Source organism: Oreochromis niloticus, linkage group LG1, assembly GCF_001858045.2.
Source record: "Oreochromis niloticus isolate F11D_XX linkage group LG1, O_niloticus_UMD_NMBU, whole genome shotgun sequence".
Classification (NCBI taxonomy): Eukaryota; Metazoa; Chordata; class Actinopteri; order Cichliformes; family Cichlidae; genus Oreochromis; species Oreochromis niloticus.
Window position 1 is genome coordinate 21,925,012 of NC_031965.2, and position 27,527 is coordinate 21,952,538.

The following is a 27,527-nucleotide window of genomic DNA, read 5'->3' on the forward strand; positions in this document are numbered from 1 at the left end:
AAAGTCTGTTCTAACGTTTGAGTCTAAGGTTTATTTTTTTAGCACCTGGCGGCTCTTTTTTGCTTCTCATCCGTTAATACTCTGCATCTTTCACGTGACTCGTTTTATTTTGAAAAGCCTCAACAGGATCTTGAGCTTTATTGTGAAAGGTTTATGTGGAAAATAAACAAGCGGACACGCCGTGGTTTTACCGTCGTTGTTGCTAACGAAAACGCATAAAAAACAAGCGCTTGTCCGTCCGTAGTGTGGTTATATTAAATATAAGAGAAAGAGAGAACTTTAAGAAATTAATATAGCCACTACAGTGACCATCAAAATGATGAAAAAATATTGCCGTAAACAGTTTATTTTGCGACACCACGAAACAAACGATAGCGTAAAATGAAACGATAGACGTTTTTCTATCGTCATCCGATATATATCGTTATATCGAACAGCCCTACTCTTGTATATCCAAACATATCACACATCGCTTGGTTTCTCCGTCAAATCCACCCCAAGTTTCTCACATCCAGTTTCAAAACACCAAGATGGCAACAGCTTCATAATTAGCTTTCCTAATAGGTGATGTCACAGAGGTTGTATTCATCTTTTATATACAGTCTATGGATGTTAAAAGTGTTACTTAGTGATTCATAAAGTAATCTAAGGAGCTTGAGTGACCTTAGTGAAACTTATTGAGGTCAATTGATGGAAGATGTGAGTGGGCGTTAAGGCACCTGGGAAGGGATCTCAAAACTGGATTAAAGATGGCAGACAGTTGGTGCCATCAGTTTTTGAAGTGACTGTTTGCTTTTTCCAACGTGGAGGTCTTAGCACTCCTCGGTGGACAGCACAGTATCCACTACATTGTCTAGTTTGTGTTTGGGAGTTTTGTCCGTGTTTTTGTCTGAGTGTGTGGCTGGCTCTGAAGTGCACTGGGATGGAAACTGGGAGTTTCTCTGATGAACCTGCTTCATAAGAGATGACGATGTTGTTCTGTTTGTCCTTCTGTTTCTCGCTAGTTGGTGTCTGACCTTCTTTACTATGCGTCTGTGCTGATTTGATGAAAGCCCAACTGGGATAACCACGTTTTTCTTTCCCTTATGACTTAGAGGGAACATTTTCTGCCCGATGCAGGGTCCTGATTACTCCAAGTTTGTGTTCCAGAGGGTGGTGGGAGACAAAGAGTAGGGACTGGTCTGTGTGTGGGGGCTTCTGGTAAACTTCAATGTTGAGTTTTCCAATCTCCCCAATGTGCACAGCACAGCCCGAAATGGCAAACTGTTATCCTTTGGGTCCTCCCTGGTAAACTTTGTTTCTATCCTCTGAATTGATGGGCTACAATGGGTGACGCTGGGGAGCCCATGGCACATCCATGTTTTTGTCTGTAGAAACCCTCGTTGTATTTAAATGTATATTCGCTTGTCTAACCACTCATTTAATCTTTTATCCTCTCTCAGGCTCAGTATGAGAATCCTCCTCACATCTACGCTCTGGCAGATAACATGTACAGAAACATGATGATAGATCGTGAGAACCAGTGTGTCATCATTAGGTAAGACTCCGAAATTCCAGCCATTCTTTCTCTGCCTTCTATACTTATCATAAGTTAACGGCATGTGACAAGGAAATTATTTTAAGAACCAGAAAAGCTGCATTTTTATTTAAATTATCCATTCAAAATAGAGCCTGATAAACTGTACTGTACATTAGGGACCGATCTCAGTGCTTTTAAAAAACTGGATTTGTTTTAATCCAGAATAATTAAAACATCATAAATCAACCAAAGCATAACCTTATCCATATCTTATTAAGATACTATAGTTGCCCAGTTTATTGGTTTCAATTGACATTTTTGTAACTTTCAGCGCTTTATATTAGCGTGTTAAATGTCCAGGATGTGACAAAATGAGACAAAAGCTGGAGACGATAATCTGTGCATGTGATCTGTGAGATCACAACACTGAACTGCTCTGCAGGCCATGATAACAGACGGGCGAGAGGACAGACCGAACAGGTCTGACCACATCATTCAGTAGAGCTGACTCAGTGTTTGTGTGGTGTTTTTCCATCATACTGTTTTCAGCTTCAGTGAATTACAAATTAAATAGAAAATAAAATGTGCCAGTACTCAAATAGGAAAACAGTGAATATTTTACAGCTTGATCTGGCTGCAAAATCCTCAGGATGTGAGATGGAAACAAAGCAGCCGCTATAACAGCTATTTTGGAAAAACTTCCTGTTTAAAAAAAAAAGAAAGAAAAGAGGACACCTGCATGGTTCCCTCACTCCATAGATTTAGAGGATTTTAGATGCTTTTGCAGCCTGTTTGAGTTTCCCGATTAATGTTTCTGACCTACAAAGCTGAGAAAAATGTGGTGTCATTAGGGGGTTTTTATGCTATGGTCCACTCATCTGAGCAGCGTGGTTACTATAGTGCTTACCTCATGATGAATGACCCCTGCTTCAGCACTTTCGGCTGTTGTTTGGACAGCCAGCAGTTGCTCGTTCAGTTTTCCACATAAAGGCACCGAGGTGGATTTTGCGATTGACTAAATCAGCAAACAAAAGCATGGAAGTGGTTTTATGATGAACCAGGTCTCAGCAAACAAAGGCTGCCGTGAACTGCTAACCATGCAGCGTGGTCAGCACCCACCTGTGTTAGCAGTTTTTTAAAAATATTATATTAAGAAAGTGTATGAATCAGAGATGAGGTTAATGCAGAAAAAGAGTGGCTGAGCATTTCTTTTATTTCTCTGATATTGTAACAGCATTTGAATATGTGATGATTTGGATTTAACAAAGTGTTTATTTCTCTTTTATGATTTTTTTTTTTTTTTTTTTTTAATCGAGGACCAGTTCCTTTACATCTACTCTAAATACAGATATTTCAGAAATACACGATTTCTCAATTTCTTGGCATTTTCGCACGATTTTGTTCTTTGAAGCCATCTTAAATTTCAGTCACATGACGAGTGAACAACAGCTTCTTAAACCCAGTCTGAGAAAAAGCAGGCTTATTCATTGCTCCCCTGGCTTTTTACCAGGAATCTTCTCTTTCTTTTTTAATGATTGTGCGTGGGATCCTTTCCACGCATGACTGTGCCTTTCTTTTCATCGGTGTCAACAGAGCAGGTTGCTGTTATAATTAGATCAGTGTGAGAAGGACAATGTGTGGTGAGAGATTGTCAGGATCATTTTAATGCTTAAAATATGCACGTAGTCACTGGGTGTGGCCTGCACTGTGAAAATGCATTTATTTTAGGCTTTTGGATATATCTGCAGCTGTATGTGGAGACGCATGAAAATGAATGTCCTCATGTGATGATGCAAAGTCTCAGGTAGTTAAATTTTAACGGTATTTTTCCTGCACTTTCTCACAAAGAACATGGTGTCATAGGAAAAACATTAGGCTAGCCTATACAACAAAGAAAAAGACATGCTAATTCAAATGTTACATTTTTTAAAATTTGCTTAATTTTACCAAATATCTTAAAGTAGAGGTCCCTCAGCCCTCCTACCTCTCCTTAGTATCAGTAACTAAAAGAGATGTTTAGTATGCAGGCAAAAGTCATAGGAGGTGATGTATATAAACAATGTAAAAACATACAAAAAAAGAATGCACTGACATTATCAGAGGAGAAAATCTTGTCAAACAGACTGTACATGTGGCTCAGCGAGTTCTGTGGGAATGCAGCGAACACCTTGTTGGATTCAAAACTGCCAAAACTAGAACTGTTGACTGAACGTCCTTCACATAACTCAAGTCAGTAATAATTTATGAAAGATAATGCTTAACGCTCCCTCCCTCTGCACTGCATTGTGTAACTCATGCCCTTGTTTGGTTAATAAATCACTGCAGAAGTCAGAAATGTCTTCAGCATTCAAACGCCACAACAATGAGACCTGCCCCTTTGGGGGTTTAAATGGGCCTCAAAGTCCCACTGCAGCTTGTGCTGGAAATACCTCTTTAGAGCGTCGATTGCAGGAGGAGAAACTATGCTCTCAGATACATATAACTAAAATATCAGTTTCCTGCTTGATTCCAAACTGCACAGCGAGGAAGTCCAGGCAAAACATTAGGATCTGGTACAGACTGGGAGGTGTATACAGTAGGATGTGTGCAGCTATACTGAGACTGTGTAATAGAGCAGCTCCCATGACTTCCTCTGGCAGTTTCAAACAGTCTGCAGCTGTGTTTCTCACAGCGGCTGTACCATCCTGACTCTACTTTAAGGCATAGAAAGAAAAAACAGACCCAGCCGTCATCCACTGCCAAACCACATAGGTCAAAATAAGTATGACCCCGGCGCAGTGAAAGGCAAGGAGGGGAAAGAGACAAGTGTAGGCTGAGAGAAAAGATACGAAGGAAAGCTATGTAAACAAAACGGGATAAATGTCGTTATTACTGCGGCGTTCATCCGCCCGCACATGCAAGAGCCACTGACGGTGGGTCGGGTTCATGCAGTAAATGTAGCTGGCTAGCTGTGACTGCTTATTTAAGAGATTCAGTTTTACTTTCTGAGGTGGAAATTTGCACGAAACGTGTCACACACATAAACATATTCTCAACCAATTTTGATCTTCATTCATACTTTTGTCTGAATGAAGAGTTTGTGCAATTCAAATGACAAGTGTTTAAACAGTTACACATTTTTTTCAGACTCTTTATTCACTTTAACAGAAAGTAACATATGCTGCAAGTTTCTTTAATTTAAGTAGGTTTACATTTGGGACAAAAGTACTGTGTCCATATGCTTTTTACTCCTCGGCTTTGGGTACTATGTGTTTAAATCTGGGTACATTTCCTACATAGTAATTTATTTTTTTTCTATATTGATTTAAATGTACTCCAATGAACGCTGAGGACTGAACTTGCAATCTGGAATCTTTTATTCCAGGTTGATGGCGCTAAAATAGAAACTCTGAAGGATAAAAATTGAGTAACTGTCCAAATACCTGCTGCTGGACAAAGTTTACCATGTTTAGTAGTCCAAATTATCCTGTTTTTTGTAGTGTGTCCAACCAAAACAAACTCATGTAAACAAACCACGTACCAGATTCTGTTTTCAAATATGGATGTAAAATATGTGTTTATTCTTAGAGAAGAGACAAAAGTCTGCACTGGGACGTATGCAGGAAACTATTTAATGCACAGACGTTTCTGGCCGAGCTGTTTCTAAGCAGGCTTATTGTTAATATCAGATCACATGCAGGTGGGGGTATGACATAAGCTTTAGACTGATAAGCCACCAGAACAAACGGGAACAAGGAAAATTCATTTAAAACCCAGAATAGGTGAACAAAAATTAAAAACCAAAAAACAGTTTTGGGGTGGGTGTTTTTGGTCACTGAGTGAATAAAAACTGTGGATGTGTGAGACAGAAAACGAGGACTCAGTGAGCGTGTGCCACAGGCTATCAGGTGTATCTGAATTTGGATTGTGTTTGAGAAAGCATGTGATGAAGTCTTTATCTGCTTTTCAGCGGTGAAAGCGGAGCAGGGAAGACTGTGGCAGCCAAATATATCATGGGCTACATCTCCAGAGTGTCAGGCGGTGGACCTAGAGTGCAGGTGAGAGGAGATGCCTTTTGTCCTTCTCAGCAGTTTGTAAATGAAGAATGCATATTTGAAATGCTTAAGTGCACATGTGAACGATAACTAAGATAAACCAGAATGATTTGTGATACTCACTACGTGTGCAGTCAAACCACCTGTTGCTGTCTCATTCCTGCATTGTGTTTCACGCTTTGCTCCAATCTTTGTCTTGTCATCCTCATCCTTTGTATCCTATTGTGAGCCCATCAGCAGACTGTTATTCACGCAGCCCCTTCGTGCCATCTGGCACCCCCCCCCCCCTCCCTCAAATAAAAAAAAGAAAAACAAAAAAACAGCAGATGTCCAGTTTGTAAGCTCGATAAAGATCTCAAGTTTGATGAGGAAATTCCTGCACCGTGATGGCAGTGGGAGTTTTATAATTAATCCACCAGAGCTGCTTCCACCAAGAAAACAATCAGAAATCATTTTGGGGCTTTAGATTTAACTTTAGACTGCTTACACTAAATCAACTAAGACAGCTTTATTATATAACTATGATACTGTTAACTGTACTTCATGCCTCAAGATAATATCAGTGTCAGTTCAGCTGTTTTAGCATGATACATTTCTCAAAGCTTCAACATATCTAATTGTTAATATTCAGATTTTTGGATATCTGGAGATCATGCTGAAATAAAACATCAGTGCAAGAAGAACTTAAGCGTAGTTAAAGACTAAACACATATAAGAATGTGTGTCAGCGAAGGATGTTTTTCTTTATAACAGGACTGATAAAAGAAAATTCCAAGAAATACCACTCAGCCTCTGTGAACAATACTGGAAGTGGGGAATATCTCTGTCTGCTGTACTGATTTAAAACTCATGTGTTTCTGACACACACATGGCTCACAGGGAGCATAATGCCCTCCAGATTTTGTGTGTCTGTCTGTAGATGTGCATGTGTGCGCCATGCTGCTATCTTAGGGGAAACTTTCAGAGAGTCGGGGTGTGAAGTGTGTGGTTTCTCTACCTGCTGCCTCATCTGTTTGTGATGTAGCATCAGCTCACTGAATCCGTCTCCTCGCAGCACGTCAAAGACATCATCCTGCAGTCCAACCCGCTGCTAGAGGCCTTCGGCAACGCCAAAACTTTGAGGAACAACAACTCCAGCAGATTTGTAAGGCTGCTTCTCTCCCCCCCTTTAACATACAGTGTAATCAAATTTAAAGTAATCATCCCACTCGTAGTCACAGACAGAGACGCAGCTGCCGTGGAACAAGCTGAGTCCTCAACTTTTTCCGTGGCATACCTTTGAGACCTTTGAGATTTACAGTAACAGTTTGCCTTCTGTTTTCTGTTTTATTTCATGAGGCAGCAAACCTCGTGTGTGTCCCGGTTAACCAGAAGTGCTGCGACGACGCACTGCACAGAAAGACACACACGCAAAAGCGCTGAGGCTTACTAAGAAACTTAACCAATGAAAAATAAGCTTCAGATAGAAAGTGCAACTCCCCCGAAATTTTTCAACCGAGTCTGTTAGTTAAATTCATAAAGAGCCGATGCCATAAAAGATATTCTTAGCTTCAAATTTAAAAGAGCAAAAATAGTTTGGTCACTACATTTGAAGTGCTGTCATTGAATAATGAGACATTGCATACAGGCTAGTCTGGAGTTGAGAGTAAGACAAAAAGCTGGATCATATTTCTATTTAAGCTTACACACACACACTGCTAGCAGCCTTAGAGCAGCTAGGTGCCAGTATTTTCAGACCGTATACTCTGCCTTTTAAGCTTTATTACAGTCGGCTGCAATACAAAAACAATGCTTTGATCCATCAGGGGAAATACTTTGAGATCCAGTTCAGCTCCGGCGGTGAACCAGACGGCGGGAAAATCTCCAACTTCCTTCTGGAAAAGTCACGTGTTGTCATGAGGAATCCTGGAGAAAGGAGTTTCCATATTTTCTACCAGGTGAGGCCTTTTTTTTTTAATAGTGAATGGAACACATTTGACCTGAGAAAAGGGCCTGCGAGGTGATTTCAGGACAGTTTGGATTAGAAAAGCAGTCTGTTTTTGTCGTGCATGGCCAGAGGTTCTCGTTTTGCAGTAGCTCATCTTTCTTTAAACTCTTTGTCATATATTTTGTACACACAGTTAGAGACTTAATTTCTGCTCAACAGTTGATAGAAGGAGCCACCTCGCAGCAGAAGAATAGCCTGGGAATCACAAGCCTGGATTACTACAGTTACCTCAATCAGTCTGGCTCCTACAAAGTGGACGACATCAACGACAAGAGCGACTTCCAGGAGACAGTGGTACGGTCAGACTCTTTCTGTCTGCTTGGGAGTCAGTGGTGTTGTGTTTGTCTGTGAATCTCATACCAGTGTTCATGTGGCTCACAGTCTCTCAATAGCACTCCTCTCTTGTTTTCTTTTTTCCTTTTTTTTTCAATGATCTCCTTCTGTTTTTGTTTACCAGCGAGACCACAACAGGAGTAATTAGAGAACATGAGCTAGGTACCGCAGGAGTGAGTAAACCCCCACTGTGGTCCTGATTTAGCATGCTATTTTTTTCCCCTTTTACTTCCCCAGAAAGCCATGGATGTGATTGGCATCGCACCAGAGGACCGCTCCATGGTGCTTCAGATCGTAGCCGGAGTCCTGCACCTGGGAAATATCAGCTTTAAGGAATCGGGGAACTACGCTGCTGTGGAGAGCGAAGAGTGTAAGTGGACTTGCACAATGAGCTGATCACCAGTCACCAAAGATTTTTGTCACCAAAAGGAAACAGAGTGCTAAGGACTGAGTCTGAGTTGTGGTAAATCTTTGCTTCTCGCTGGGTTCTTGTCCTGACCTGCCCTTCTCTGGTTTTGGAGGGTGTTTCTTTTTCACCACTTTCACTCCCTAAAGTTTTATTGTGTTAATGCAGGGCTGCAGCCAGCTGTCTGGAGTACTTCAGGCCATGCAAGATCACCAGAATATAAAATGCTATTATTGAAGGTCTGGACGTATTTCGTCAGAGACTAAAATTACTTGGAAAAATGCTTTTTTTTTTTTTTTGTCTGTCCCCCTTCTCCCTTCCTCTTTTCTTTTTCTCCTCATGCTGCGTCTGTATGATGCAGAGGAGAGTGCAGTTGCCAGTCTACAAAGCGCTGGTTTGTTCAGGGCAGACGTAACAGCAGCATTTCATAATCTAAGCCTTTCCTGTTCCTCTCAGTCTCCTTTCCTGTGTGCTTTAACTGCAGTGTGCTGTTGTATTACTGCTCCTAATATAAAACTGCACAAGCCACTTTAGTATTAACTACTAAAACTCAGAGCGCGCCAAAAAAGTATAAAGATTAAAGTAGGCAGACTGTAAATAGATGATGGACACGGCCACTGCCAAATCAGCCAGTGTTTCGTCTGTTTTTCTCTGAGCTGTACTAGTTTTAAAGACATGAGGGTCGTCATATCTTTTCACCATTATATGTTGACATTAATTCAGTTCAAAAATTAGTAATGCCTTTTTGGACTGAACAACTCCATCCATCAATTCAATTCATTGTCACAGGAGTCTGTCCCAGCTGCCATGGGACGAGAGGCAGGGTACACCCTGAACAGGTGGCCAGTCTCTAACAATGACTAAAAACCTCCCACAGGTCAAATTTAACATGCAAATATCCAAGAGTTGATATTGGGGAAATGAAGTGAACTGTCACAGGACTGTTGATGTCTTACTGGAGTGAAGCTGCATGCTTTGAAAACGTCTGTACCGACATCTACATTATGCGCTGCTGCTTTGACTAACAAATCTGCAGGAAAACACAGAGTTACATGAGAATTGTTTCCAAAGTTCACAGAATGTGTCCACACCGCCGGGCCGTCATATACAGCCATTACCTTTATTACCAAACACAAAGGACGACTTTTCCTCACGGTTTAATCGGGCGTATGGTCAGTCACACCCTAACGTCCCAAAAGGGGGGGCTTCTAGCGTGGTCTGATGCATTCTCAGACGCAGCGAGTCTGCAGGCCTGAGAGCTATTTCCTTTTAGGGGAAGTGAGTCACTGTAATAAGGCAGGGAGGGGCTCTCAGGGGACAATATCAGCGCCAGGTCGGGGCTTGATCTGTGGTGTGTGCCACACTTTTTATTGAAGAGTTCAGTAGCTGCTATTTTTATATTTTACGCTACACTCAGCTGCAGTGCAAAGCTCATTACCTCTGAATCATCTACTATTATCTTTATATTTGTGGATTTACATCAGTCATGTGCATTGTGATTATGAGAAGTTTAAAAAGGCAGATTTATTTGAACCGTGTTTTCTGTGCTAATGCAGAGGTTGCATTTCGAAGAGTCCAGTCCTGTGTATTGATTTGCATGCTGGTTTTCACAGAAGTGTCTCGTAGCTACCTCAGAGAAGGATCCAATACTCACATGCTGCTTTATTTCTCACCTCATCATAGCAGTGCAGTAGCAGAATATTATAACAAAAGACTGTCAAGCGAATACAGTGGTTATGATCATTTTCATTTAATCAGCTGTTTGTTTTCTTGATTAATGATTAAAACTTTAAAATGTCAGAAAACCTATAAATATATATTTGTATATAATAACACTTATAAAGTCACAACTGCTTTCTTTTCCCTCCTTTCCTTTAATAGTTTTAGCCTTTCCTGCATTCCTGCTGGGGATTGACCAGAACCGTCTGAAGGAGAAACTGACGAGTCGAAAGATGGACAGCAAGTGGGGAAGCGCGGTGGAGTCCATCGACGTGACGCTGAACGTGGAGCAGGCGTCTTACACGCGTGACGCCCTCTCCAAAGCCCTGCATTCGCGTGTGTTTGACTTTCTGGTCGAGGTATGATTACATGCATACAGTGCTTTGCGATAGTCAATACAAAGTGCTGAAGCCGGTTATATTTTGGTAACAACAACTTTTAATCTTTTAATTTCAGTCCATCAACAAAGCCATGGTGAAGGATCATCAGGAGTTAAATGTTGGCGTGTTGGACATTTATGGTTTTGAAATTTTCCAAGTAAGTGTTTTTTGGACATTTCTCAGGCTGACACATGGCTGCAGGAATGCAGCAATGTGAAAATGAGATTAACTGCTATTAGCAATGAGCATTTAAACAGATTTAACACAAAGGATGAGGCTAATGTAAAAAGTATGTGGATTAGGTCCCATCTCCTAATTGAGACAGCAGTCTTCAGCATGCTTTTTTAATCTGATTACTTCATTGTTTGCTTTGTTTAATGAGACTGGACATTTGTGGTTTACAAACAGCTCTTTAGCCCTTTTATCGACGTTGCTATGGTGACCGTGACTCTATCTCTGATAGCTAAATGGCATCTAATCTGATCCAGGTTTGGCTGTTTTTTCAGGTTGAAGAGTTGTTTGTATGCACAATATAAGAAAAGGTCAGCTGCATTCTGGTGACTGCAGGTTTTTAGAAAGGAAGCTGCAGACCTCTGTAGCCTAAAGTTCAGGCTGAAGGTCCATTGTATGCGCTGCGAAATGCACAATGCTCCCCTTCCTTTAACATCAGGCAGTCAGTACATCGCTCCCCGTCCAAACAAAGCCCATTGAGCTTGGAGGATATCCGCACCCCACTGCACATGCAGCTCATTTAGGCTGTGCAGATTTTATTCACCCTCTTGTCTTCTTCAGAAAAATGGGTTCGAGCAGTTCTGCATCAACTTTGTGAATGAGAAGCTCCAGCAGATATTCATCGAGCTGACTCTAAAGGCGGAGCAGGTAATGTTTCTCCACACTCATCTCTTCTTCGCCCCCTCACTCCATTTTTGTTTTTTTTCCACAGATGCTTTATTCTCTATCGCTTAACTTTTTTTTCCATGTCTTGCAGGAGGAGTATGTGCAGGAGGGCATCAAGTGGACTCCTATAGAATACTTCAACAACAAGATTGTGTGCGATCTCATCGAGAGCAAAGTAAATAAACCCGGAATAGGATGTTTGTTGCTCATACTAAATATACACATTTCTTTTTTTTATATAGAAAAAATGCCTTTTATTTTCATTAACCACAAACATGATAGACAATCTTGGTAAGACCTCAGTTATTTAAAAAGAAATGCTACCTATGTGATAGTGGATTTATTTTTTGGGGAGATTGATTTAAATATCCACCCTCTAGACTTTTATCATCAAGAAAGTAACAGATTACTTTGTAAAGTAAAACGGTATGGAGATTAGATCAAACCTTGGACCTGTATAGTAGAGGAGAAGACAAATTAAATCAATCACTCTAATAACATAATAGACATCAATAGACTCAAACACAAACAGATATATTTTTAGAGGATGAAAAAATTATAAACCACAATAAACCAGGATGTGATCATTTGTTAATCTTGTTTACTAGTATTGTAAACTGAGTTGCCCAACTTACTGCCAAGTTTCTGCTCTGTTGCCATGACTCGCAGCTTAATACCCTCAAACGCGCCGACATGCCTCTTAATTTGATTTATCTGTCCTACTGAGAGGTCTAATCCATGAAATCCACAACAAGGGTTTAAACACAAGCCTCCATCTGAGAGGAGCCGGGGATCTGTATCAGTGGCTGACAGTTTAGTTCTTTGGCTAATGCGCTGACAAATTTACGCGTGTCCTTTTAACACTGCTCTCCGAGTCTGAGAGGCCGTTGCTGCTATCTGGTCTGAAGGCTGATGATCAGCCTCGGGCATAATGAAAAAAAAAACTGGGACCAACCACTGTGAGAGTAATCTTTAGGACATTCTGTTTTAAATCAGCTCTATTGTTTTCATTTTAAAATGTGTAAAATGTCTTTGTGTGTTTGATAAATACCAACCCTTAGTAATTTGTTTCAGCCTCAAAATCAAAGCTTTATGTGGTTTCTTATGTCCCAGCGCTCAAATTTTTCGTGCCACTTCTGGAGGCACAAGTTAAGGGTGCAACTTTTTATTGTCAAATGATAATAAATGCATATAAAATGGCAGAAAAAGTCAAGAAAACAAAACCAAATCTACAGTTAAAAGCTGTTTTATTTGATAAATGACTTAAAAATGATTGAAATTGGTGCAGAGTCCCTTCAGATCTACATATAAGGCCAGAGTTGTGTACACATGTGCTGCAGATCAGACAGAAAAAGGTCAAAAAAAGATCTTCAAGCTATAACAGATCAAGAACTTAAAGTTTACCGTGATCCCCAGAATCCTCCTGGCATCATGAGCATCCTGGATGATGTTTGCGCCACCATGCATGCTGTGGGCGAGGGGGCCGACCAGACGATGCTGCAGAAGCTCCGAGTCCAGATCAACACCCATGAACACTTCAACAGCTGGAATCAGGGCTTCATCATCCACCACTATGCTGGCAAGGTCAGTTTCACTTTGATCTGTTTGTTTGCTTTCCCTGACAACTGGCTTCAAACAGCGTCTGCGTTTTGAGCGACGAGCCATTCAGCTTTTTGCAGACATAAAACGGTAATATATACGTAGTGTGTGTATATATATATATACAGTCAAGCATCTCTGTGCACTTGTCTTCGTCCCTGACGTCAACTTTGAAAGAATATTTTCTGCATGTAGTCTCCAGCTGTAGGAGACCAACTTCTGGAAACAAAAAGTCCAACACCATAAAAAATGGCATTTTTTAAATGGTGTTGGAGCTGTTCCTCCGTGCTTGTATGATCTGTCATAAATACTAGTTATACGCAGCTGGTTCCTCCATCTGTGTCGTCATTTTGTCCTCAGAAGGTTTCCACTTCTAAAGTAGCTTTGTGCACCATCTCTACCCTTCTCCATTGTCTGTCTGCGGAGGAATTTACCTCCCCGTATTAAACCTGCTCATCGAGCCGAGCATTGCAGCTCACTAGAAGTCTTCTTGTGGATTATTTTAGGTTTTTGGTGGTCTGAGTAGAGGTCGCCTCGTGTCATTCTCCAGATGTGTGGTGGCCTCAGCCTGGCACACATGCCGTAAGCTTAATGAGCCGTGCCATTAAGGCTCGAGAGGCTCCCATGCCTCTCTCAGAACATTCCTCCCGTCTCAGCCTACATTACAGGAGAAATAATGGAGTTTAATTTACACACTTAAACCACTGCTGGTTTTATAAGGATGCTAATCCTGGGACGTGTAAAGCTTGGACCCTGAAACCCTTCATGTTTTGTTTTTGTTTCTTTCCCATAAACTTATTTAGGCCACAATATGAGTTACGCTTTTTTATTTTCACACAGGGCTCATCTTCCATTTTGCTGGAGGTTTCATAGAGTTCAGTTTACTCCTCTTTTGATAAAAATGACTCCTGAGAAATCCTTCTGTGTGTCTCTCCTCCAGGTGTCCTACGACGCGGAAGGTTTCTGTGAGAGGAACCGAGACGTCCTCTTTACCGACCTCATTGAGTTGATGCAGAGCAGTGAAATGTAAGGAACTCCTGTTTGCACATTGCACCGAGCATTTCTATGGCGCTCGCTTGAACGGAGTCGTCTTTGTGATCATATGGTTATAATTGAAAGCAGCTGAATAAGAGCTTCAGACGTAGCAGTGCATCTGGAAACTGGCTGGATGTAGCAAAAGTGTGCAGGGTGGGGTTATGCCGTGCCCTCTACCCTCAATCGCATCTGCTTGCTGTCCCATAATGCGGCTTTCGGGGTCTACTCAATCTGCCCTTGCAAGTGCAGGTTGCTTGTGGGGCTGTGTTGTGTCTGTTCCCCTTGTGTTATGCTTTCTTGGGATTTTTTTGTGTGTGTCAAAGTGGCCATCTGTGCAAACAACCTGTGTTGTCTGCGCAACCCCTACAGGCAAAAGGAGGTTATGCCAAAATCCCATTCAGACACGTGCTAGAAGATGCGTTGATGCATTTGACAAGACATGCACACAAAGATAAAGAGTCGTACACGGTCGCACAATGAGGCGGAAGGAAGCACACCCATTTCTTCAAGCAGCAGGTCCAAACGGAGAAGAAAGGGCTGACCAGTATTGTCAGCTGGACAGTATTAGAAGGCTTTGAATCTATTTGTACTGTTGATCCTTTCTTCTGTGTCCAAGCGCGGAGTCAGAAGTTTAAAATCAAACAAATCCCAACGTGGGAGAAAACCAGAAGGGTGTGGGATTTACACCAACATGAAACAGCATTTTGAAATCATAAACTAATCAAATGTTAGCCAGAAGTGTGTGTTAATTTAAGACCGAGTTTTACCTGTATCATATTATCTAAACAAGCCTAATTAAATAAATTGGAACTTGACAACATAAACAAAAAACAAGACATCAGCAGTAATTTAAATAAACTACATTATTAACCAGGCAGGGCTTTTAAAAGGAGTGAGGAGGAAATATAAATTATTATCTTATCATTTTCATAAGGGACCATAAATGACGATGACTTCCCAAAGCTAAAAGACACACACTGTTCCTTTATTGTTACTCCACCGTGTGTGTGTGTGTGTGTGCATAGTTTAAATGGCGCTCAACTAAGTAAAAAGGTACTTTTAGCTGAGAAGAACCTGAAGATGTGGAAAGTTCACAAATATCTGCCACATTCTGACCAGCAGCAAGAAACCCTGGTGGCTTCACAGCGCAGCCATTTACGTAATCACCTAACGAGTGAAGGTTTGATCCCAGGAGGAGAGACAAGTTCCTTTGAGATTGTGTCAGGAAGAGTATCCAGTTTAAAAAAAATAAAATACAATTTTATTTATTTATTTTTACTTTAAATAGATATATGGATACGAACATGTGGAGCTACATGCTTCAGTTACCCCTTGTACACATCCTGGTGTTGTGATGCATTTAAAGTTAATGCTGAACCTAGATCAGGACCACGTACTGTATATTAAAGATGGACGTAGTCACTGTGATGTCACTCATCATCTTGTCAAGCCGTGTTTTGATGTTTCGACCTACTGTAGGACTTCAGGTGTTGCTATGGTTGTTTTTAGACCCAGAAGTAATTATATTTTACACTACAAGGTGAAGTGCTGAATTACGGGTTGATGTTATGAAGCCCTGTTAGCAGGCTGTGACCACAGTCTCCACAGACACAGATTAGTGCTAAGCAACAAATTCTAAAAATAAAATGCTACGATTTCTTTTCACCGACAATTAGAGGCACAAACTGTACTTCTTGGACAGTCTTTTAGTACAAATATCACATCAAGTCATAACATTTAATAAAAAAAAATGTTTAGATTGAGTAAAGCAGCTAAAAATACCAAAAATGTTTGCATCATTTTAACATGGAAGTTTATGGAGACTCACTTTTGGAGCCAGGCTTGAGCAGTCGCTTCATGAACTGCAGTTTTTACACTTCCATGCTGGCTTCATTTCTCATGCTCTGAGGTTTCCGCCTGATTAGGACTAAAATCCAAATTATTTGTTATACTGGTGAAGCAGCGCAGGTTCACAGCGTCTAAATCCTGTGTTTCTGTATATATATTTGGGAGAACGTAAGCAATTTATGAATTCAACTTCAAATATATGAATTTGAAAAAAAAAAGTAGTTTCTTTCTAGAGTTTGTAGATATTAACAATTTCACTCCTAAATCTCTACTGTGAAGTGAAAAACTAGCTTTAGCAGCCCCTTCCCTCATGAGTCATTTCACACAGTCAACAAGCAGCACTTCACTAAAAAATTCCCCTTTAGTTACAGAAAGACGAGAGAAAAAAAAATACTGGGATTGATACTCTGTCTTATTTTAATGTTCTTCTTTGGTTCTCCTTTTCCAGACCCAGTATCAGTCAAAAGAAATTACTTATTTTATTCTTTGAAGGAATTCCTCAAGTAAAACTATTCACTCGGTCTCTATAGAAGAGGCCTTGTGGGGATTTGCTGCAGAGAAAGCTGTTTGTACAAATACAGCACAGTGTGGACACACACATTTTTTTTTTTTGCTTTCCCAGCCACCCCCAGCTCAAACTTACCAAATGGTTCAGGAATTTAAATCAGTGACCTTCGTCAAGGGTCCTCGGTTCTTTAATCATTAACTGCGTTTTTTTGTTTTTTGTTTTTTTTACTGCCAGGGAGCCCTGGTGTGATTTTTAGCCCGAAAGCTGTTTGTTTTTGTTGATATGAGAATAATGAGAGCTCTTTTCTTTTCTTTTTTTTGACCTAATCCCTCACTTTCTGTCCTCCAACAGTAGCTTCATCAGAGCACTATTTCCAGAAAACCTCAATGCTGACAAGAAGGGTCGGCCCACAACTGCAGGCAGCAAAATAAAGGTGCGTGAGTGCAGCTGTGCCTTCTGTTTATCAGGGTCACTGTGGAAAAGACCTTTGCTGAGATAATGTGCGTGTTTGCTGTTCAGTGGAATGTCCTTCAGCGTTCCCAGTCAGCAAAGAGCCAGTAATTTAGTCACAGACGCGCCAGCCTCATCATTATCTTTCCTTTTTCGATGTTTGCTCTAATTCCATCCTTCAGAAACAAGCCAACGATCTGGTGAGCACACTGATGAAATGCACGCCGCACTACATCCGCTGCATCAAACCAAATGAGACCAAGAAGCCCAGAGACTGGGAGGAAAGTCGGTAAGTGACTGAATCACTAGGACTCACTCCTTGTTGTCCTGAAAAGTTAAAGATTAAGACACTTTCATTAGACGGCTTACTCCTCGGAGCCAAGCAAAACATGAGGGCAGCACTCGAGTGTACACGACCGATCCTGAGGGCGGTCTGAGCAGGAGCAGCCAATCAGTGGCAAGTGTTATGATAACCATGAAAAAGTGATGTTTACAAGAACATGTGCACCATGAAAATATAAAAAATAGCTTGTTGGAAAAAACTAAGTATACCCTTACTGCTTCCAAAGGAATTAAGAAGATAATCGAATGCACTCGATTAATTGATCATCAGCAAGTGTGAGCGCTTCTATAAAAGCAGTTTTGCCATTTTGTTGGTTTTGTCCTACAGTCTTCCTTGGAGTGGGCGTCCCAACAGATTCACCCCAACGTCAAACCAACAACACTCAAACTGCAAAAAACCCAAGAGCTACATCTCAGACTCGAGAGGCTTCAGTTAGCATGTTACATGTTAACGTTCATGAAAGTACAATTAGAAAAAGACTGAACAAGTATGAAAAACCTCATCTCTCTAAACTGACCCATGACAGTATGTCCTGTGGACACCAAAATATGCTATTAATATATCAATGAAACACTAGAAGTTGATCTAATATGCTCATTTCCAATTCCACATTTTTATGCATGCAGAGTTAAGAGTGGAAAAAACTGTCTAAAACTGAGCAGTCTGACCTCATAGTTGAGTTTGTGCTTATACCCGATACAACCATAGTGCTGTATTATTATATCAGGGGAAAAAGTAAAAGCATAAAAGGTCCACTTCAAGCTGTCTAGTAGAAAACACAATAGGAAATTAACAAATATATTTAAAAATAAGATGAAATAAGAGAAAACTGACTGAAATATGAAGCAAAGACCATTAAAAACGGAGCATGAAAACATTATCAAGGACAAAGAAACAGATTACTGACATTTATACCCACACTGAAAGAAATAAAGCACAGAATGTGATACATTAAAAACAAAAGTCTGGGTTAAAACTGATCCACAGTCCTATCAAATGTTTAAATCTAATGAAAAACTACTCTGTTTGCAATATGCACCGTCACCAAAATGCTGTATTACATTATTTATGACTAATTTTGTTACATTTTTCTCTTATTTAAGTATGTATTATAGCACATGAGATCGTTATCCAATTTTTTTTCTATCTTTACTAATTTTCTTAGCTTTTTTGTCTTTTTGGGGGTTTTTTTTGTCCCTCTGAAGACATGTGAGACATGTTTCAGGTATTCCCCGTTCTTTATCCCTTTGTTTCAGTTTCCTACACTTTTGTCCCTGCGCTCAGGTTTTGGGTACTACATGTTCACATACAGTCTGATGGTGTATTGTTCGGAGCGTACCGCCTTCCTGTTGTGAGGGTGGATCATTAATTAGCGCCGGAACTGCTGTTTTCACAGGAAGTTTGACTACTTTGTTTGAGGAAAAAGTTAGGAAAGCAACTCATTTGCATACAATAACCTCCGATTATCAGTTCCTCTAGTATGAGTGGAAGCTTCACGTGCTGTGAAAAGACTTACAGTTGATTGCTTAGAAGTTTGAGAAAAAGGAATCTGCTGTTATTGATTAGTGTTTGTACATATCACTAAAAGTATGAAAAATGAACACATTTCATCAATTCGTGGTTTATCTGATGCTGAATGAGGTTTTTCTGTCTTTAGGGTGAAGCACCAGGTGGAGTATCTGGGTCTGAAGGAAAACATCAGAGTGAGGCGTGCTGGCTACGCCTACCGCAGGGTCTTCAGGAAGTTCCTCAACAGGTATCAAGCTTTTCTTTTTCTTTTTCACCGTGGTTCGAGGTGCACTCTCTGACTAGGCTATGAAAGATACGTTTCATTCAACCTCTGCTCCTTATCGCCGCTCAACTTCGACAGGTACGCCATCCTGACCAAAGAATCCTGGCCAACATGGCGGGGAGACGAGAAACAAGGCGTCCTTCATCTCTTACGGTCCGTCAACATGGACCAGGATCAGTTCCAGCTCGGCCGCACCAAGATCTTCGTCAAAGCCCCCGAGTCGGTACGTTTCACCGCTGCGTCTCTTTCGGACTGTCGCATCTTCTCTTGTTGTGTTTGTCCATTTATAATGCAGGGCCTCTTTCAGGAAGCTTTCCAGGAGTGTAAAGCACAAAGTAAAAACAACAGATAGTTTGTAGCAGCTCACATCTCTTGTCAGAGCGTCATCAGCGGGCTGCAAAAAGCCTCAAGTCATCAGTTTTTGCACTGAGCACCATAAAAGGACATCAGAGCCCCAAATCACGCTCTAACCCTCGTCACAGGGGAGGAGACTGAACCCGACCCTTGGACCACGTCAGCACTGAGTCACCGCCGCTCTGAAATGAAAACACGAGCGCAGGCTGTGGTTGCAGAGTTTGGGGTGACATCGTAAAGGCTCGTATTTTTTCCACCGTAACCTCTTTTTTTTCCCTCATGGCTCTTATGAAAGCAGCACTTGTGTGCAGCCCTGCGCTTTCACCCTTGTACACGTCACACAAGGGTAAGCATGCACGCCCACAGATGTATGTTTAGTAGCTTTAAACACAGACATCTTAGTCTCGATTCAGGCCTTACAGCGGATCCTGAATGCCTTTACTTATTTACTGCGGCCGCTCACTGCCAGGAGCCCCCATCCCCCCACGCCACCACACTGAGAGCCACTGAGGTGTGTTTATGAAGCGCAAATATCACATGGGGCGGACCGCCGAAATGAGCTGCCAGGCTTCTCAAAACAAGTCTCTGTGCATGATAAGACACTGACACCAGCTAATGAGCCGGGCGACTGAAGCGTTTTTCTGTTGGCTGTAATAAGTAAAGTTTGTTTGACGCCAGGCCAGATGTTGGAGGAGTTTCAGCCCCTCTGTGATGATGGATTTGTTCGTGGCTTACTGTCCATCAGAGCTCCTTTGTAAGCAGAGCTGAGTGACTATGACAGACAGCTCACTTAAAGAGTTATTAAAACCCTTTTTTTTAATACAGCAGTCGCAGCTGTTCTTCTGTTTCCTGCATCATATTAATGTTTAATCATCAAAGCCACTAATCTGAATGTGTCCTAACCCCTTGCATACAAATGTTGGGCCACAAACTTGGGCTAATTTTCAAACCACACATTAGAAGAGTTGTGCAGTCATGCTTCTTCCAAATAAGATCCATCTCAGATTCCTGCTGTTTTTTTGGCAGATGGCATCACCTCACCCCACTCCTGGCTTCACTCCTGTGGTTCCCTCTACATGTTTGAATTGACTTTTAAGGTTTTTCTGTTTGCTTTTAAAGCACATTGTGGTTTAGCGCAAGTAACATAGCAGGTATGTTGACCCCATATGAGCTATTTTGCAGCCTGAGATCATCGTGTTTTATCCTCCTGGCTGTTCCAAAATCGAGGCGTAGATCTGAAGGGTACAAGGCTTTTTGCCATTAGGCCCCCTTCAGCTTTGGAATAACCTCTGACTTCTTTCTTTTTGTCTTCTCTTTCTTCTATCATCTGTCATCACGGTGGATTTGATGATACTTTCTGCATTCATAATTCTGTAATTTGACAAGATCTCCAACACCACTGGCTGAAATGCAGCCCCGAACCATGAAAGAGCCTCCATCGTGTTTTAGAGACACTCACTGTTGTACCTCTTCTGCATATATTGATGATGATTTGCACCTTTATATAAGAATTGCTTTTTTTTTCCGTTTTTCACCTATTCTTTCAATCTCAGCTTGTCCAGTTTCCTCAGATTTTATAACACTGCATTGCTGAGATATGCCAGGTTTTTAGCTAATAGCTCTTTAGGAACCAAAAATACTCTTTTTTGTGTGTCACACTGTGTTATTGCTGGGTTTACTGTAGATTCAACTAAAGAAATGGGAGCAAATTATGTTTTTGTGACAGGCTGATAACAAAGTGCCTAAAGATACAACTTAAAATTGATTTTTCCTAAGTTCTCTGTTATTTGTAGACACAGCACTGGTTCATCCGCAAAGCTCGGTGCCTTTTTAGCCTTGACTGACTCAAAGGTCAGTGTTAAGTGTTAAAAACATTCCTCTGAAAATGGTCAGGGTACAGACTGGACTGAAAATGAGTGAAAAAGCAGATAATGTCCAAAGAAAAACTCTAAAAGACCTTTAGAAAGCCGGGGGAACGGTCACTTAAGCCCACTTAAGCTCCTTAGAAACAAAATATCAACAAATGAGAGGTAGCTCAAGATTTTTGCTCAGTACTGTTTATCTGATACTTTCTACTGTTATAATCCATTCCCTAATATTTGTATAGGGCCTTTACAAGTAAGTGAGTACACGTGTAATTAATTAACCATACTCTATATATATTTATTTATTTATAGTAAATACAGTTGTTTGTTTCAGCACTGCTTTGATTTGAAGAGTCACCCAGATGTTTGTGTAATAAAGACATTAGGAAGTTTGCCACCATTTCCTTTTAGCTTCCGCTAATATTAACCAAAACACCACCTGCTGTTTGCTCCTGGAGTTATCAGCTGGGAAGTGCAATCACTCTCGTAGCCTCTGATTTTATGGTGTCACCGTTTCTGTGACTCAGTGTGTTTTTTCTGCTCGCAGCCTTTCTGGGTGAAGTTTGATCTGCTGTGTTGTGTTTCGGTCTTGCTTGCGGTTTGTTCCTGTGGCCGGCTCTGTCGATGCCAAGCCTATTGCAGCACCGGGCAGGATGTTTAGTCTGGCAGGGAGAGGGCAGAGAGTGTGATTGCGTGTCCCGACGCCCATCAGGAAATGACATATCCCGGTGAAAAGATGAGTCTGCTCATAAGTGTTAGCGAGGACCACAAACACTTGGTGGATTGTAATTTTAAGGATTATTGTAATTAAATTCTAAGTTTTTTCTACTTTAAAGGGTAAGTGTTAATGTCTTTAAGTCCATCTCGAAGCAAAGATCAGAATCCTGTTCACACTGGACGTTAAAAGATCTTTTTAGTTTAAACGTGTTCGCCGTCGGCTCTGCAGCTTTGCAGGGCATTACTCTGTTGATTCAACTGCCAAACAATTTCATTACAACAATCCAACCAAGCTGTGGCTGTTTGTCGTCTGCCAAAAAGTGACCGCTGCTATTTAAACAGGTGCAAATGACTTGTTGGCCTATAACCTATCAAATATATCTCTCATGAATGATATCCAGTCATTTTGAGCCAGAAAACATGTTTTGTCATAAGGTTAAAGCTGAAATCTGTTTGTTTTGGCAAAGTGACTTTTATATATCCTTTATTTATTCGGGTAAAACGTGTTGTTGACATTAAAAATGTATTTTTCCCGAGAGATTTGACCAAGAGGGCAGCAAAAATTGCAAGAAACATAACATAATAGTTCTATAAAGATATTTTATGTGGCCAAACAGGACTGGATCGTCATAAAGATGCTGGCAAAATAGGTGATTTCTTTATTTTATATATAAGACTTTCATAAATCCTGTTGACTATTTACCAATATAAGCAAATATATCACACATCAAAACCACACAGGAACATTGGAAATCACTTTTTGGCACCACACGGGTCTTGTTGTCGGACACCAGCACTTCATTCCTGCACTGTAGAGTAATAAAAATGACGAGCCGACTGCTTGGTTTGTCTATTTAAGTGTACTCAGGTATGTTCAGTATGCATTCCTTCCACTCAGTTCATGTAGGTGTGTCTGTGTCTGTGTTTGGGTTTGTGCAGTGAGCTGCCCTCGGCGTGTGCCATGCTGAGTCTCGCTCTTTGTCTTTACAGCTGTTTCTGCTGGAAGAGACGAGGGAGCGCAAGTTTGACGGCTACGCCCGGACCATCCAGAAAGCCTGGAGGAAATATGTGGCCCGGAAGAAGTATGTTCAGATGAGGGAAGAAGGTGAGTGAGGGAGCATCTTACTGCCGGAAGTATCTACCTGCCTAGCGCTCCCGCTCTTATCCTCTTTCTCTGGGTTCATTCAGCTTCCGATCTGCTGCTGAACCGAAAAGAGAGGCGGCGACACAGCCTCAACAGAAACTTCGTAGGTGACTACCTCGGTATGGATGACCGGCCTGAGCTCCGGCAGTTTCTTGGAAAGAGAGAAAAGATCGATTTTGCAGACAAAGTCACAAAATACGACCGTCGCTTCAAGGTTGGTTCAATTAAATTTGCAGTCTGGTTTTCCAACAACTGGCAAAATAGTAACATTGTGTTTTCCTTCTTCTATTAGGCAATTAAGAGAGATTTGATCCTGACCCCAAAATCTGTGTACCTGATTGGAAGAGAGAAGGTGAAACAGGGGCCAGAGAAAGGGCAGGTGACAGAGGTGGTCAAGAGGCGGATCGATGTGGACAAGATCTTAGCGGTGTCTCTGAGGTGCAAAATGCTTCCTTCACATCTGAGTTACATTATTCAAAAGAAATTATAGTATTACCTTTTCCAGGTCCAAAGAGCTTACAACTTCTTACTCCTCCGCAAAACTCAGAGAGAAAGGTTTTCTCCTGAGAGAATGATGCTCCAGCAGATATTTCCAGACTTCAGGCCAACACGGCACAAAGATGAAACCATTAGTCCAGTCTTTCATTATCAGTCAGGCAGAAAGTTCAACATTATTTTTATGTTTACTCACATTAAGGAGAATATTGGTGCTGTCGTTAGCACTGTTTCCTCACAGCAGGGTCCTGGATTCATTTCCACTGTCTGGGTCGACTTTGCATGTTCTCCCCATGTCTGCGTGGGTTCTCCCCAGGTACTCCGGCCTTTTCCCACAGTCCAAAGACATGCAGTTAGTGGCATTAGGCTAACTGGTGATTCTAAATTGCCCATAGGTGCGACTAGTTATCTGACTCTGTGTCTTAGCTGTGTGACAGATTGGTGACTTGTCTGGGGTCTACCTCGCCCTATAGCAGCTAGGATTGGATAAGTGGAAGAAAACAGATGAAGGTTTTTTTTCCCATCACATAACTTTAATGCAGGTTTATTGTAGCTCAAAGCAGGAACAGAAGTCATTATACTGTCTAATAATTGATAGAATTAATAACATGTGCCCCACAAATGGCATCCATAAAAACAAATGTGGTGCTTATTCTGTTTACACAAGTCAACTCTAACTGTTGCTTCCTGCTGCTACACCATATCCTGCTCTCTAGAAAATCTACCTACACCAGCATTTTAATTTTGGTGTATTTCAGAATTTACACTGCACAGCCACAAGAAGAGCCACACCCTTCATTCGACCGCCTTTAGCTTTGATCACGGCACGCAATCGCCGTGGCATTGTTTCAGTGTCGCAGCAATTATTTCCATCCATAGTTGCATTAATTTTTTTTTCGAAGATCTTGCACTGATGATGCTGATGAGAGTCCGACTGCTGCGTAAAGTCGTCTCCATCGTATCTCAAAGGTTCTCAAAGAGGTCGAGAACTCTGGACTCTGTGGGAAACGTGTTCATGTGTGGAAATCATGTTTGATGCTCTGTGAACCACTCTGTCACAGTTTGAGCCCAGAGAATAATGGCATTACCACTGATGGGGGGAAACCTGGTCATTGAGTGTATTCGGATAGTCAGCTGAACTCATGTTTTTTGAGCACATAATGTTGCCTAACCTAGACCTGACCGGCTAAAGTAATTCCAGATCATAACCCTGCACCCACAGGCTTGCACTTCATCCGCCTTTCTTCTCGTGCCAATCACTCCTGGATCACAGTCGGTCTCATCAGAGCACATTTCCATTGCTTCAGACTCTAATCTTTATGCTCCCTGGCAAATTGAAACTGATAAGTGTGTTTTTAGTAAGGCTGCACAGCTGTTCTTTTCATGCTATATTTGTGGAAATGCTCCAACCTTGACTATTAAACATAGCTGTGAGTTCTACTGTAGATTTTTTATGTTTTTAATCACGTGATTTCTCTCCAATCTCGATTATTCAGGATTTTTTTTTCCCCCTGACCACATTTATCAGAGATAATGGTTCCCTACTACCCGTCCAGGACTCAGTTTTCGTAGTTTCGCCAATCACCTTCGTAGTTTTCTTTCCTCGTTACAGGCCTGCAATTTGACTCTTCTGAAACAGCTTTTTTCACGCTTGTGAGACTTTAGGATTAAGTAACCTTTGCCCAGCCGAAACATATCAATCGCTGCATCAATCCCTCCAGGTGGTGAAGCTTTTTTTTTCCAGTGTATTTTTCTGCTACTTTAATCAAGTGCATGCTAATGTTGTTGATTTTCAAACTTCAGCCCCTGCTCTGCTCTCCTCTCCGTTATCTCAAAGCTGATGTTCTGAATCACACGTTTCTACAAGCAGAGGTACATACCAGCAGATATTTGACTGTTTCCAAAACAAGACAACATCTGATTCTGTAGACACTGCACTGCAGAAAGCCATGAATCCACTTCAAAGTCACAGTCTGGATTTGTAATCAAAGAAGTTCCCATGTTGCTGTAAATGTCACACGAGGGACACGGAAAACATGTGGAGTATATTTAAGCTGCTTGTATATGTTAGTGTTTTCAGGTCTGACTGAAAGCAGTTTAGTCCACATCTCCAAAACGTTGCTAAATTACTCAAAAATGCTATAGCGGGGAAAGAACGTTGATCAGTATATTGTGAAAATGCAAAAAAAAAAAAAGGAGCCGAGAGACTTATCGTAGCTTTGTTGTTCATGGGAACGCAGCATAGCTCGTTTCAGAGGTGGAGCTGCTGGTGTAACATGTGGCTTTTGAGTCAGCGGGGTAATACAGACCAGGTGGTGCAATGAGCGAAAGCAGGAGTTGTAAAAAGCTCATCAGAGAAAAACCCGACTTCTCTGGGAGGAACAAAGTTTCCTTGTGCGGGTTACGAGCTCAAGCTATCCTCCCTCCTCAGATGAGAGCTGCTTTGTGAGGCTCTTGATGCAAATGTGAAAGCTGATTCTGACTCGTGATCTTGGCTTCTGTCAAAGTTTCACAGAAAGCAGAAAAACGGTGAGATTTGATCTGTTATAACACTTAAAGTTTCCCTTGCTTTGTTCGTACTTTCAGCACAATGCAGGACGACTTCTTGATACTGCACGAGCAGGAGTACGACAGCCTGCTGGAGTGCACTTTTAAGACCGAGTTCATCAGCTTACTTGCTCAAAGGTTTGAGGAGAAAACCCAGAGGAAGCTGCCGCTTAAGTTCAGTAACACGTAAGTAAACACTTCAACAGTAAACGTAGAAGCTAAAAGGAAAAACAAGACCAAAACAAAGTCCGATGATATAAAAATGTCTGTCGTGTTTCTCAGACTGGAGATGAAGTTGAAGAAGGAGAACTGGGGCTTCTTGAGTGGCGGCGGCTCCAGGCAGGTCACATTTGTCCAGGGTCAGGGAGACATGCCTGTCCTAAAGCCTTCGAGCAAATCTCTGCAGGTCAGCATTGGACCCGGGCTTCCCAAGAATACACGTGAGTATGAACGAACCTGTGGAAAGGTCACCTGCTCTCACAGTGAGCCGTAATCCTCTGGAGTCAATGGTTGCCTGAAGTCTAGAACACCAAATGCTGTGTTTCCTTCTTTGAGATGTTGTTTGTCTGTGGGTGCCATTTCATGCCTTTTTGTGTTACTGAGAAAGAAGTTGTCACAATTATTGTTAGATCCAAATCCACTGTGGTTGTGTGCAGAGGCAAAACTGCAAAAATGATCTCTTTATCCAACAAATTATGGATCCAACTGTGTTTTAGTTTTGTTCATCTAAATTACTTTGCTGCTGGCTACTTATACTGCATATATAATATCTAAATATCTGTCCCCTTTAGGCCCAACCAGGAAGAGCTTCACTCAGAGTCGCTCGAACATGTCCAGAAGCCACCAGCACACCCCATCACGAGCTGCACCGGGACCTCCAGGTACAGCGTCCGAGCAGCTTGCTGGTCGCCTGTCCCAAGTGAATCATCTCTCTCACAGCTCACATGACAACAAAGCTTTTCTTTCTGCAGTTTCTCACCAGAACGGTGGCATAAGAAACACCAACCATGTCACCAATCAGAGAAACTCACAGCATCACAGCAAGAGGCATCCATCGTCCCACAACTCAGCGCACCCGGTCCTGCCCAGCAACATCAACCAGGTGAAGGAGCGAGGCGGCAGTCGCCAGCAGCCGAACTTAGACTGTCTGAGAGTCCCCGATCAAGGAGCAGCAGGGTGAGAAACCGGCACACACTATAGCCAAACAGTCCAGGCAGGAACAGACAGACTAACACACCCACACAAAACAAGGACTTTCCCATCACTGCTTCAAGCGTTTAATTAGTTTAAAGTGTGCATGAACTCCTCATACTGCTGTAAGTTATACCTGTTCTTTAGCATCTACACTTTGCTTGGTTAATGTTGACGTCTCCCAGCTTTGAAATAAAAATGTCACAGCTGATTTGTACTTCGAAAGAGTCACCAGCGAGTCAGCAGTCAAGCAAAGCTAGCTTTGATCACTGACACCTGTTGGCTGAATCTTAATTGTATGACTAAGGTGATGTTTCACAGAGCTCAGCTGAAAGAAATCAGCAGTTTGTCAACTCTTCTTTTT

At 41.6% G+C, this 27,527-nt stretch overlaps 1 protein-coding gene across 2 annotated transcripts in view; it reads left to right on the forward strand.

Annotated features, from left to right (window-relative positions):
- Positions 1 to 27,527, forward strand: part of myo1ea (myosin IEa) — a 51,317-nt gene that overhangs the window by 19,684 nt on the left and 4,106 nt on the right. For both annotated transcript variants that reach the window (XM_005467058.4, XM_005467059.4), the window contains exons 4-26: positions 1,443 to 1,537; positions 5,469 to 5,556; positions 6,608 to 6,697; positions 7,359 to 7,490; positions 7,700 to 7,834; positions 8,111 to 8,243; positions 10,161 to 10,357; positions 10,455 to 10,535; positions 11,171 to 11,257; positions 11,367 to 11,450; positions 12,692 to 12,859; positions 13,815 to 13,900; positions 16,617 to 16,698; positions 16,898 to 17,004; positions 18,716 to 18,814; positions 18,929 to 19,073; positions 22,777 to 22,891; positions 22,975 to 23,144; positions 23,223 to 23,368; positions 26,012 to 26,158; positions 26,255 to 26,412; positions 26,764 to 26,853; positions 26,944 to 27,148. In XM_005467058.4, the coding sequence (XP_005467115.1) occupies positions 1,443 to 1,537; positions 5,469 to 5,556; positions 6,608 to 6,697; positions 7,359 to 7,490; positions 7,700 to 7,834; positions 8,111 to 8,243; positions 10,161 to 10,357; positions 10,455 to 10,535; positions 11,171 to 11,257; positions 11,367 to 11,450; positions 12,692 to 12,859; positions 13,815 to 13,900; positions 16,617 to 16,698; positions 16,898 to 17,004; positions 18,716 to 18,814; positions 18,929 to 19,073; positions 22,777 to 22,891; positions 22,975 to 23,144; positions 23,223 to 23,368; positions 26,012 to 26,158; positions 26,255 to 26,412; positions 26,764 to 26,853; positions 26,944 to 27,148 (2,840 nt within the window). The remainder of the gene's footprint in view (positions 1 to 1,442; positions 1,538 to 5,468; positions 5,557 to 6,607; positions 6,698 to 7,358; positions 7,491 to 7,699; positions 7,835 to 8,110; positions 8,244 to 10,160; positions 10,358 to 10,454; positions 10,536 to 11,170; positions 11,258 to 11,366; positions 11,451 to 12,691; positions 12,860 to 13,814; positions 13,901 to 16,616; positions 16,699 to 16,897; positions 17,005 to 18,715; positions 18,815 to 18,928; positions 19,074 to 22,776; positions 22,892 to 22,974; positions 23,145 to 23,222; positions 23,369 to 26,011; positions 26,159 to 26,254; positions 26,413 to 26,763; positions 26,854 to 26,943; positions 27,149 to 27,527) is intronic.